At 38.4% G+C, this 12755-nt stretch overlaps 1 protein-coding gene across 4 annotated transcripts in view; it reads right to left on the bottom strand.

Moving 5' to 3' along the window:
* The window catches only part of LOC127637647 (heterogeneous nuclear ribonucleoprotein K-like), a 34393-nt gene that overhangs the window by 20658 nt on the left and 980 nt on the right, over window positions 1–12755 (bottom strand). For all 4 annotated transcript variants that reach the window (XM_052118821.1, XM_052118839.1, XM_052118830.1 and 1 more), the window contains exons 2-3: window positions 4963–5073; window positions 16–113 (exon numbers count right to left, since the gene is read on the bottom strand). In XM_052118821.1, the coding sequence (XP_051974781.1) occupies window positions 16–113; window positions 4963–5023 (159 nt within the window). In that variant the 5' untranslated portion in view covers window positions 5024–5073. The remainder of the gene's footprint in view (window positions 1–15; window positions 114–4962; window positions 5074–12755) is intronic.

Below are 12755 nucleotides of genomic sequence, written 5' to 3'. Positions count from 1 at the left end.
CTTTATCTGACTCACTTTGCTCTGGAGAAGCACCCTGAGTTCAACCATTTCATCGGTGTTGCGAGAGCGCTTGAAAGCCTGCTCCTCATCCATGTCCTCAGCGGGGCGCTTGCCTGAGGGAGCACAAATCTGGCACATGAGCTTTGATGACAATCTAAAACATTCCTGATTATCAAATTACTCGTTATGAGAAAGTGCCATCATGGAATTCAAAACATAACTGAGCAAATGTTCTCATGAACTTTGAAGACCTAAAGAAAACTTAAATTCAGCATTTATGTGGGGGGATTTATTTATAAGAATCTAGCCCAATATAGAATCAGCAAGATTAATTCAAGATTCATGCAACTCTTAAGGAAACCTAAAAAGGTATTCACAAGGGCTAGGTAAAAATATAGATTTTTCAATTTGAATAATCTTGATATCTATTCTTAAATCCCAAGATAGATCTACGTGGCAACCCTCTACAATGAGAGTAAATCACTTGCATAAGTGACCAAATTGTTTTGCTGAAATGTCAAAATGTCTGTGATCAGCCACTGGCTGATAAATGTTCAGATTTCACTCGCCAGTGATTCAGCAAGGATAGGGGTTCAGTAAGAAGTTCAGCACAGAGATGTTTTCACTAGATGTTCAGAGTAAAAGTTTAGTTTAATTTGTTCTGAGTAACATGTGTCCAAGACTGACCCGTTCTCAAATTACTTCACACAAATTAAACAAAATTAGTGACGATACACACAAGAACTAATGTGCGCTATCGGCCCTTCAATAACATATAATGTGTGGAGAAGGGTAGTTGGTGGACCTTTTGGTGTGGGCTTAGGCACGTATCCAGGGAAACCACGTGACGGCTTTGGTCTCAGGTCTGTTTTATTTCAGTGGTTATTAGAGTTTTTTTTTTGTATCATTAATCAGTGTTAAATTATTGTCCAGAGGTTTGCTTCCGAAACAGCGTGAAGATGGCACTGTTTGTGGTACCTGTTACTTTACTCAGTGCTGATCAGGATGGGCCAATCATAGTGATTCAGTATTACTGTAAGTTTAAAAATGCTTTTATAGATTTTGCTGTGGTGGATTTCCAATTACAGGAATTAATTCTTGAAATGAAATATTAGATTTTATAAAAATAAAAATTGTTTGAAAGAGGGGCCTGACCAATACATTTTTTTTTTTGGGAACCACAGGTATAACTAACAGCATTAGCAGAGAGAGCACTTCTTTCACTTTAGCAAAAATGAACATTATGGGCTCTATCTTCATGCATGCGCTATGACTAGGGCTGGGACAACGCGTCGGCATCATCGATGACGCAAAATATGCGCGTCGATTCGTCAGACCCAAAACAAAGATGGCGGCGCAGGCGAGTAGTAGTAACACGAGTGGCTCCTCAGACTATCAGAAGTGCAAGGCGGCATGCACTCGTTCCTCTAAAGTATGGGAATTCTTTAATTTAAAAGGAAACAATTCCGTGATATGTCGTCTGTGCAAAAGGGAGATGGCCTTCCATTCTAGCACCACGGCAATGCACCAGCACCTTAAGAGGCGCCACCCAGTTGCAGCTGCAGATGACAGAGCACCGTAAGTTTTTTTTCAACTCCCCACTTTGCACTCGATGTTGGAGTAGGCTATAATACGTTGTCAACACCTAAAGTTTTCGCTTATAGCTATTAATAATGCGCTTATAGCTATGAATGTCGTGAAAAATACATAGAGGACAATGACAACGCGCTGACAGACAGGACCAAGCAGGTAACATTTAATTAAGTCTCAACTTTCAAATTTGGTCATTCAAAGAAAATTAAACCATAAATAGGCCTACTGTTTTGTGGCTCTTTAATGTGTCGTGACAGATTGCCTCAGTTAAAGCTGCTCGTGAACCGATAATCTTTTCCTTGGTTAATTTATAGCATCAAATAGGCTAAACATGAATGTAGCCTACATCAGAAGGACTGTTGTTTTAACCACGGAAAGATGTCAGTACGGTAGCCTACAATCCATTATTCAAATTCAAATCCACCGACGTTAATCTTCTCTCTCCTGACTAATTGTCGGACAAAAATGGCGTATTATGATTTATTGATCAGATCGCCAGTCAATCAAACTCCCGGCAAATGTTTTTTTTTTAACATTTTATACACCCCACCCCCGATGAAACCGGTATTACCGGTGTTGTCACAAGTCGATTAATCGAATTGAAAAAAATTTCACAGGTCTGATTATAGATCAGAAAAAAGAACTGAAAAAAATTAATCGTTAAGATTAATCGATGCATCGAAAAAATAAATCGCTAGATTAATCGTTTAAAAAAATAATCGTTTATCCCAGCCCTAGCTATGACCGTGTGTGACGTCTTATCCAATTTTCGTGAGAACGCTAATTCGAAGTGCAATTTTCGTGCCAGTGCAAAGTACAAGAGTGCGTGGGTGGGAGTGTTTGCGCAATCTGTGGGTGTATGCAGGCAAAATGTGGGTTTATTTTATGTAAATGGTGGCGCAAAGTGCAATTTGCTAGTTCCCTAAGAAATAGGTCATTGTGCAAAGACGTTTCAAAACCACATCTCATCTCAGCACTTATCTCCTGCATTTGCAGTTTTGAGATATGTAGGTGGTAATAAAGTTAATGTACAAAATTGCAGTTTTATGAAACAAAAATGTATGAGATTTGTGTTAAACTACCTATAGGTCCAAGGTTCCATTTTTAATTATTTAAAATTTAAATAATGTTTTTATATTTACAATTGCATTTATGATATAAAACACCTGTTGTCAGTGATTTTTAAGTCTGCAAAAGTGGCTGGTGGAAAGAGGGTGAAATATTTGAATTTGAAATGATTTTTTCGACCACATTGTTATTTTGATAATATTTTTGTTTAATTTGATTTGTAATTTGAATTTAGAATTTTTTTGGGGTTTAATTATTTAGTTTCAATAAATTTTTTTGAAGTCAAAATCGACCAGTAGAAGTGAATCCAATCGATCCAATCACTGTTAACTCTTTCCCCGCCAGCGTTTTTAAAAAAAAGTTGCCAGCCATCGCCAGGGTTTTTGACGATTTTCACTAAACTTTAATGGCCCACAGAATATTTTCTTCCATGAATATATGAAGATGCTATATATCACAATAAAGATCTGAGCCTCTGCTTTTAGGCAAAAAAAAAAACGATTTTATTTTATCTTCAATTGTTCTTTTTTTATTGCGACTTGAACAGAGGTTAGTTTTGTCAAAATACAACATTTCAGACAAAAAGCTGATAAAAAGGCATGTTTATGTCTGATATTTTGAGCTTCTCAATACTCCACTTCTTCATGTTTGAGACGATCGCAGTCTGTTTCTTTGATCAAAGAGTTGCGTACTCTTTCAAAACATGCGCAGGGGTCTTCCTTACCGTATAACACCTAAAACACGGAAACACGGAAATTCCGTGTTTGGCGGGGAAGCGTTTTTTCATAAAACACGGAAAATTCCATGTTTGGCGGGGAAAGAGTTAATACTAGCCATGATTTATGTGTCAGTAGATGAAAATGATTAATAATAGCTAGATTCCTTATAATTTAACGGTGCCTACATCCAAATCCTGACAAGAATTAAAAAAAAATTGGTATAAAAGGAGTGTGTCACTGTCATAGAAATATGCCTGCATTCATCAAGGACGAAAGATGATGCACAAAAAGAATGTTCATTGCATGCAGTTCATTTACACTACTAACTTCTTATGAATGTGCGGTCTTCGTTTATATCACTGATGCTTAACAGGGAATGGACTATATAAAAGGACTCAAATGATGTAATAACCAGAGAAAAATCTCTGAATGAAATTACACGACCCATCACATTACCGCGTTACGCACTCGATTTCACCAAACCCAGTTGCATTTAGACTTAAGCGAATGCTTGTATGAAAATACCAAAAAACAATGGCCATGCCCACTGACTTTGCGCTTATTACTTAAAAGCATAGTGTTGTGCTTAATGCTAGTGCTCTTAAAAATTACATTTACATTTTACATTTATGCATTTGGCAGACACTTTTATTCAAAGCGACTTACAGTGCACTTATTACAGGGACAATTCCCCCGGAGCAACCTGGAGTTGATTACCTTGCTCAAGGACACAATGGTGGTTGCTGTGGGGATCGAACCAGCGACCTTCTGATTAACAGTTATGTGCTTTAGCCCACTGCACTACCACCCCTCCTAAAATAATGCCCTAAAACTGAAATATACCAATATGAATCTGAATCTAATCTGGAAATCCGTATCAATACCCAGCGTTAGCCACCCATTTTACTAGTGTTGACCAATCTTCCGTACCAGCCAATAAAGCCACTTTCTGCACTATAGGAAATCAGCTGATTGTTTACAAACAGCGGATGTTAAGAGTTGATTTACCAGTAATCAAAAGGGGCGGAAAAAGGCATATGACTGTTACACATGTGTCGTAAACATTATTGTGTGCAGATTGACTGTCAGATCAAATAAGTTTCACAAAGAGAACTGCCAAACGATCGGTATCAGCAGATGTTGTTCTAAATAATCTGAAATATTGGTACAACACAAATGTTCTTAAATACTTCTGCAATGTGACGTATTTCCGACTAAATCAGAATATTCAATAAAATGTAGGCCAGGACATGATCCACCTGTAATTGATAAATCTTGAATTGGTCTCTGTGACAGGTGGTTGGACGGGAGGGGTTGAAAAATAATAAGAGGGACTGGTGACATCTGCTGAATAAATGAAAGTGGAGCGAAAGCAGAGCAAGCGGTTACAAATTGGTGAAAGAACTAATTCTTTGGAATAATGTGTACCGAATAATGTGTAGTTCACAACATTAAATAGGGTCCAGTTGATTTCATGTTGACTTAAAGCTACAGTTACCTGTATTGAAAGCTTTTTTGCAGAAAATATATATATGATATGGAAGCTTTCGTGGCACTATGTGATTCAGAGATTATATGTTACCGTTAGTGTCAGTGTTGCTGAATGCGTTCTCTTCTTCCTGCTGCTCAATTTCTGTCTCCATTGTCTTCAGCCAGCAGTGAATATGGAATAGGCTGTCCTCAACCGGTAACTCTGAAAGACAGAGAGGATTGAGTTTTAAAACAAATCAGAAACTACCTGGTCTGTGATATATTCAATAACATGTATTTTCCAAATAATAACAATTATGGACTGAAAATGTTCCAAGGAAAGAAAATGAACTAATGTTTTTGCAGAGCATAACCGAAAACAGGAACAAATTCCCTTTCAATTGTTCAGGAGTGAACATTTTATTTATAAATGTTGGTAGCTGGGTAATACCAGTTTTTTAGCCATGTACCGACGTCTTATGGTTTATCACAGTAAATTTGAGGTATTACACCACTCGTTGCCCCCAAAAATGAGGCTTCTCTCTTTTCAGTAGAAAATAAGCATGTGCTTTGATTTTGAAGGAAACAGCTGCATCACACATTTCTTTGCCTTAATGCATGTTGTGGATGTAAAATTCTGTGACATGCTGAAGACCCTTTAGACAACTATATACACCGATCAGCCACAACATTAAAACCACCTTCTTAATATTGTGTAGGTCCTCCACATAGAGCCAAAACAGAGCAAATCTGCATCTCAGAATTGCATTCAGTGTTATTCTTCTCAACCACAATTGTACAGAGCATTTATCTGAGTTACCATAGACTTTGTCAGTTCGAACCAGTCAGGCCATTCTCCGTTGACCTCTCTCAACAACAAGGAATTTCCATCCACAGAACTGCCACTCACTGGATGTTTTTGGCACTAGTGTTGTCACTAGAGCCGACCGATTATGGGATTACTGCCAGTCAATTAGGGGCAAGTTGTAAAACAAGAAGCATTTACACCTGCAGAGTCAAGAGACAAAAGCTGCAGCAGTGTTTCACCATATTCTGCTATACAAGTTCAGGAGAAACGTTCAACGGTGGAAAACCAGACTTTTAAATATTAAATTGTATAAATGCAATGACTGGAATTGTTCGGTTGAAGGGGATAGAAATAGTTAATTTGGTGAATAGATGTTTACACATTAGCTTCCACTCAGCTGCAAGGTATGAAAGTAGATACATGGTTAACTTGTTAGCTATAAGCTCGTTATCACGGAGAGTAAAAGATGGACGTTATTTATTTACTTTCCAGCATTGCGTCACACCAACTAGGTAACAACAAAGCGTGAAATCAACACTCAACAGACACAATCCACCATTGCACTTGTCTGCTGAGCTGCAAAAAGATGCTGTGATGTTTAACTTTCAATCTGCTACATTACTGACTGCACTGGCAAACTATAGCTGGCTAACAGCAAACAGACATGAGTGACATTGTTGTCAGGGACAGAGTTAACGTTATATTAGTTATACTGAAAAGCGATTTAGTTTTTTATTAACTATCCAGTATGTAGTTCACAAATTAGTTAGCAACTTACCGGGAAGACACCGCTAAACTCCGCCCTATCTGCAGATCCACCATCAGCTCAGCTCCTCTAAACAATGGAGTTGGAGCACGCTCTGCTGGACAACTACATTGACACCAATTCTAAAGCCTTGTTTCTGCATTATATGTTCTGAAAAAGTTTTCATATCTGCGCATATCGGTAAACATATATGCCGATATGATACACCAGTGAAAGACTAATATCGGCCAACCAATATATTGGTCGGGCACTAGTCACTAGGGATGCACCGATACCACTTTTTATCTGATTTCAGAAATCTCAGTATCGGCTGATTTTGTGATTCACAGAGCTATCGCACGTCTTCAAGTGGCTTTGAATAAAATGCACAAGTCATATGAACCACTTTACTAGTGTTTTTAATGTTCTTATATGTCATTTTTGGAGCTTGACAGTAACGAACATGACTAACAAACAGTATCTGATTTGGATCAGGCTTGTCGGACCGATACTCGATCCATCTAAAAGCTTCATTATTGGAGCCGATATGATCCAGGTTTCCATAGACGGTACAAATACCAGTGAAATGTCATGGTTCTCGAAACCAATTTCGATACCACAACAAAAATATGCTAATATTATAATGTGCCATTGAACACACCAGTTTAGTTATTTTTAACCTGTTGATACACACCCCCTTTTTGAGCACAAACCATGAAAATTACATACTGAAATTACATGGTTGTATTTACTGGACCCTTTGGAGTATGGACACTGTTGTAGTATATTTTGAAAGAAGACACTTTGGGCTTTATTTCCCAAGTTCCAGAATTAATATAGGTTGTTTTTAAAGTTATAGAAACTGAAGTTTATAGTAATGGAAATATTTTGTGTTGAACATGTTAATCTAAAAAAAACAATAATAAAAGTGCCAAGACAACTTAGAAATCGCCATGGCTACGGTTGTAACCTCCTTTCCCTGAGGGAGGGAACGAGACGTTGAGTCGAATGAAGTGACGCAAGGGGTCTTCCTTGGGAGCCTCGCGTACCTCTGAACTTGAGAAAAGGCCAATGAGAAATTGGCAGACAGAATTTGCATGTCCCGCCCCCGGATATACGGGTATAAGGGGAAGCGGGCATGCGTCTGTCAGTCAGGTTTTTGCATGGAGTAGCCGAGCATAAATTACGGCCATTTACAGTGGTAGGTCTAGTGTCATGGCAGAAGGGACACAACTTCTCATTCCCTCCCTCAGGGAACGGAGGTTACAACAGTAACTGTGACGTTTCCCTTCTGTCACTCACTCGACATTGTGTCGAATGAAGTGACACAAGGGGTCCCATTCAAAAGCGCCATGCACTAGACCGTTATGTGATCTGCTGACACAGGTGCAAGCAGGCTGCTGCGTGCTAGAAGCAACTGTATCGGCTGCACATAACCCTCCCAAACGCCCCCAGAAAAAGGTGTCATATACAAATCTTAGGTTCCCAGCACCCCTGAGGGGGTAACAGGTGCTACATGACTAGCATGGGAGCAAGCCCGGCAGACGCAGCCTTTTCTCTCTCTATGTCCCTCGCATATAGTGTGAAGCGGCTGGGGATATCTTAACACTATGAAATGCGTTGGGGAAGGCAATTTTTCCAGATCCTATTCTTTCAGGGGGAAAAGACCCTAAGGAGGCCACATCCTGCCCAGACTAGGGGGAGGTGACATGTGGCAAATACACCATGTGGGTTGTGAAGCTGCACGTGGGAGCGGCGCGGTGGTAGGTCCTGCCTGATGAGGGAGGAGCTCTACAAACACTGTGACCGGGGGAGTGGGAGTGCCAAAGGGAGACGCGGTTCCGCCGACAGGAGGACCATACTGCAGAAAATACATCACAGGGAGTTGCCTGAAGAGGGAATTAAGCCTGTGGAGCCCTACACAAGTACAGAACACTTGTGGCTCGTAGAGGGTCTGGTCGCAAATTGCTCTGCTGAATTCGCAGGCCAGAAGGCTAGGGAGGAAGAACATCCAGGAAGTGACGCTTAGTGGCTAACCTGGGAGAGAAAGCACACTGGATCAGCTTGGTGAAGAGTGGAACACCCGGTTGGTTATTCCGCATTACGAGTTCTACCGGCTCGGACCTGACAAAACAAGGGATGAGACCGACTCAACCCTGAGATTGTAAAATCTCGCAAAGGTATTGGGTGTTGCCCATCTGCTCTGCAGATGTCTGCTAGGGAGCAGCCATTGGCCAGTGCCTACGAGGATCCCACACTTCTCGTTGAGTGTGCTCGAAGCACGGCCTATGTCTGGAAGGCCAAGGAATTAGAATTTAGAAATCTATTTAATTTAAGTTTTAATTGCACAACTTTTTTCCAGTTTCATTTGAATTTTTAGTTAAAATAAAGTTCAATGTTTGATATCAAGGCATCTTGCTTTATTGTGTGGGCTTAACCCCAACCATGCTTAACAAAAATTATCCCATAGTACCACCTAGCGTACAACCAGCGGTTATACCGGTGTTCGACGGTTTCCTGTGGAGTTTTTTTTCCCCTGCGACCAACCGACCAATCCTCTTCTCATCGACTAACGTTTGGTCGAATATCAAGGGGCAGCCCTATTGACCAATCATGTTAATTCAAATGGATGTGCAGTATATAGCGCTCTCTCTGCAATCTTTAGTTTATAGAAACATAATAATTATAAGATTAGAAAGCTGAGACTTTTTCACTCTCCATCCACATCCCTATCAGAGTTGGGCACAGCGGAGACAGCCTCCGCCACCATTTCCAATTTACCCGCCTCATACTATTATATTATTATCAAGCTTCCCAAGAAGAACTTTTTCCTTGCAGTAATTTCCTCAGCTCTTGTCTATTGAAGTTTTGTTTCTTTTCTTTTCTTCCATGACAAATTAAAAGTTATCAAATGGTTAGCAGCATGTAAATTCTCCTATGACGGATAGTGTCATTAAACACATTTCACCCACTTTACATTCAAAAAAAAAGATCACGAGGCGCTTGCTAAAATAAATAAAAAGAATGTTTAATAGATTAATGTATCATTACGATTTAGCAGTGTTCAAGTATTGAATTTGGCTATGTGACAAGGCAAGCTCATGAGCAGGCTGATCAGACAATGTCAAAGCCTGTCTTTTTATTCTTAATGAAGAAACTATTTGACAACTTAAGAATTTTTTAAGACTTGCACTTAGGATGTACTTGGGTCAAAGACGTGACGCTTGCTTTTTCTGTCCAACTGAACTTTTTACCAATTAATAAACATTAAAATGAATAAAATTATAACATGTATGTCTACCACCTCCCTTATACATATGCCCACTCTTATTTCTTTAAAAATAATTGGCTTATTGGCCATTTTCTGCCACCTGAAGTGTGAAAACATCATGTGGGGCGACCGTCCGGCCTTGACTTCTGTTTGGACAACTGGTTTTAAATCAAACTAAAATAATTTAAATATAATCCTTACCCTATTTGGCATAATTTTAAAATTGTTTTCCATTGATTGACAAAGTTATGAAACACTTGTACACACATTTCAATCATAATAAACAAATCTTGTCCGAAGATGTTCATTGTCTGAAATATCATCTGGGGCGACCATCAAGAAAATACAATTAAGGGACTTTTATTTTGACAATCATCTCAAAGAGGATGTTGCATCAGCCAGTCTCATGGTGAGGGTCCCACAGAGACAACTAGCAGGTGAGTAGTCACTCTCATTTTTATAAACAAATCCTCTTTAAAACTGCTGCAGTGTATACGTCACATTTTGACATCATGTGGGGCGACCAACCTAAAACTGTAAATAATAAGTTTTATACGCAAATCTTTATTTTTAATGTAAATTTGTCAGTGATATGTGGTGAGAAGAAGCTAGCTTGGGTTCTATAGCTAAGCATTAGCCTGTTATACTTGATTAAACTTGAAAACATCATCTGGGGCGACTGAGCATCATCTGGGGCGACCGCCACTGATTGCTTAAATGATAGAAAACACATATCATGTATTTGTAGTTTCTGTATGCAAATGTTTTCATTCATTATATGCATTTAGTTGTTTTAAATAACTTTCTACATTTCACCACATATTTTTTCTAAATTTCAATAATTTCCATCCTACTTCAGAGAGGACTAAGCTTACTTCTTTTTGATTATTATGTTTTTATCAGAGAAATGTGTGAATATTAAGCATTCATTCTACTTTTTCCAATTCCTTTTCTAACTCTGTGTATGTTTAAATATACTTTTTTTCTAGATGGCCCCACTAACAAGCAAAGAAAAGACTGCTCGCTACAGGCAGAGGATCAATGCAGATCCTGTAGCAAGAGCTGACTATCTTGCCAGGAAAAAAGAAAGGTAAAATCTATAGGTAGTTAACAGTACATAAAATGTAATGTTAGGCCACCAGAATCAGTGACAGTATACTAATGTCAATAGTTTATTATACAATAATTTGTTTCAGCTACCAGAGAAGAAAGCAAAAGGGCACAATCAAATACATGAAGTCAGATGAACTATCAGAGAGAGAGAGGAAGAAACAGAAAGCCAAGTGGAAGGCTGCATCAAAAGGTTACAGGGAGAGGAAGAAGATAGAAAAGGCGATGCTGGAAATGACACCACCATCCTTAGAAAACAACCCACCAGTTTTAGTTGGTATAGGGCTTTATAAGCAGCAGGAGAAACCACGGCAAATTGTGGTGAATCCCCTACCTCTAGTGGAGGAATTTAATCCACCGATGTCCTCTACACCAGAGAGAGAAAGAGAGAAAACACCCGAGAAACGAGAAAGAAAGAGAAAGAGACTGCAGGCTCAGAATCGTAAACTACGTGAGGAGAACCGAAAACTGGAAGAAAAACTAGCAGAGATGATAAAGGAAAATGCTGTTCAATGTTATGTCCAAGCGTTTAATGCATTAGTATTGAAAATATTAATATGATGGTTATGTGTCAAATGAAATAGTGAGGAAACTGTTAATGTTATGAAATGTGTCAAATGAAATGGATATGCTGATTCTTCATAAAATTTCATTAAATGTGTTTTAACTATCAAAATCATTGAATATTCTTAATTGCCTGCTGTTTTTCATCATGTGGGGCGACCACTTGTCATGTGGGGTAACCAACCATATTCAATTCTGTAGTAAATTCAAAAAATAATGTCTGTCCATTTTGGTTGAAATATAATTCATTGGTATAACATCAATAAGTGGATACTATATCTACACATTTTAAATCAGTTTTATGGATTATATGAGTAAAAAAAATATGTAATTGCTTTATGAGGGTGACACTACCATTATAGATAAAAATGTATTTAACATAATTTGCAATAAATGAAAGGACACATGAGTATATCTTTCTTAAACAGTTCAATTAATTACTGATACTTCTTAAAATATAACTTATGTAAAGGAAATCTATTAATTTTAAGATAAATTACGGTCGCCCCAAATGACTTTAAGGTCGTTGCCCTATTCATTTGAGTTTAAAAGCACTAAAATATCTTTGTTTGAAGTTTTCACACACATGCATGTGTAGGCTACACTCCAAATGTTTAGAAAATAGCCAAATATATTATTATTTCAAGTATTTTAAAAATTGGCCTCTCAAAGGCCTTATACGTCATTGACCCACTTACAAACTTCTTATAATTTATCCTAAGAACATTCTTAATTTGTTTTCTTAAGAACATGATTGTTGGTGCCAGATGGGCTGGTTTAAGTATTTCTGTAACTGCTGATCTCCAGGGATTTTCACACACAACAGTCTCTAGAATTTACTCTGAAGCGGTGCCAAAAACAAAAAACATCCAGTGAGCGACAGTTCTGTGATGGAAATATCTTGCTGATGAGAGATCAACAGAGAATGGCCAGACTGGTTTGAACTGACAAAGATATCCACTCTGTACAATTGTGGTGAGAAGAATATCATCACTGAATGACATTCTGAGATGTGGGTTGGTGCTGTTTTGGCAGCACGAGGGGGACCTACACAATATTAGGCAAGTGGTTTTAATGTAGTGGCTGATCGGTGTATAATTACTGCATTTACATGCATGGTTAAAATAATTGTTCACCCAAAAGTGCAAATTCGCATAATTTACTTACTCTCATGCCAGCCCAGATTTGTATGACTTATTATATTTCAGCTCTGTAGGCCCACACAATGCAAGTGAATGGGTGCCAAAATGTTGATCATAAAAGTAACCCATATGACTCCAGATTTTAACCCATATTTACAGAAGTGATATGATACATATGGGTGAGAAACAGATCAGTATTAAAGTATTTTTTTTTCTTCTTGAAAATGTTCTCCCTGCCCAGTAGGGGGCGATATGCATGAAGAAT

The sequence above is a fragment of the Xyrauchen texanus genome, chromosome 4, assembly GCF_025860055.1.
Source record: "Xyrauchen texanus isolate HMW12.3.18 chromosome 4, RBS_HiC_50CHRs, whole genome shotgun sequence".
NCBI classification, from domain to species: domain Eukaryota; kingdom Metazoa; phylum Chordata; class Actinopteri; order Cypriniformes; family Catostomidae; genus Xyrauchen; species Xyrauchen texanus.
The sequence above is the reverse complement of the archived record's forward strand: the minus strand, read 5'-3'. Positions and strand labels throughout refer to the sequence as shown.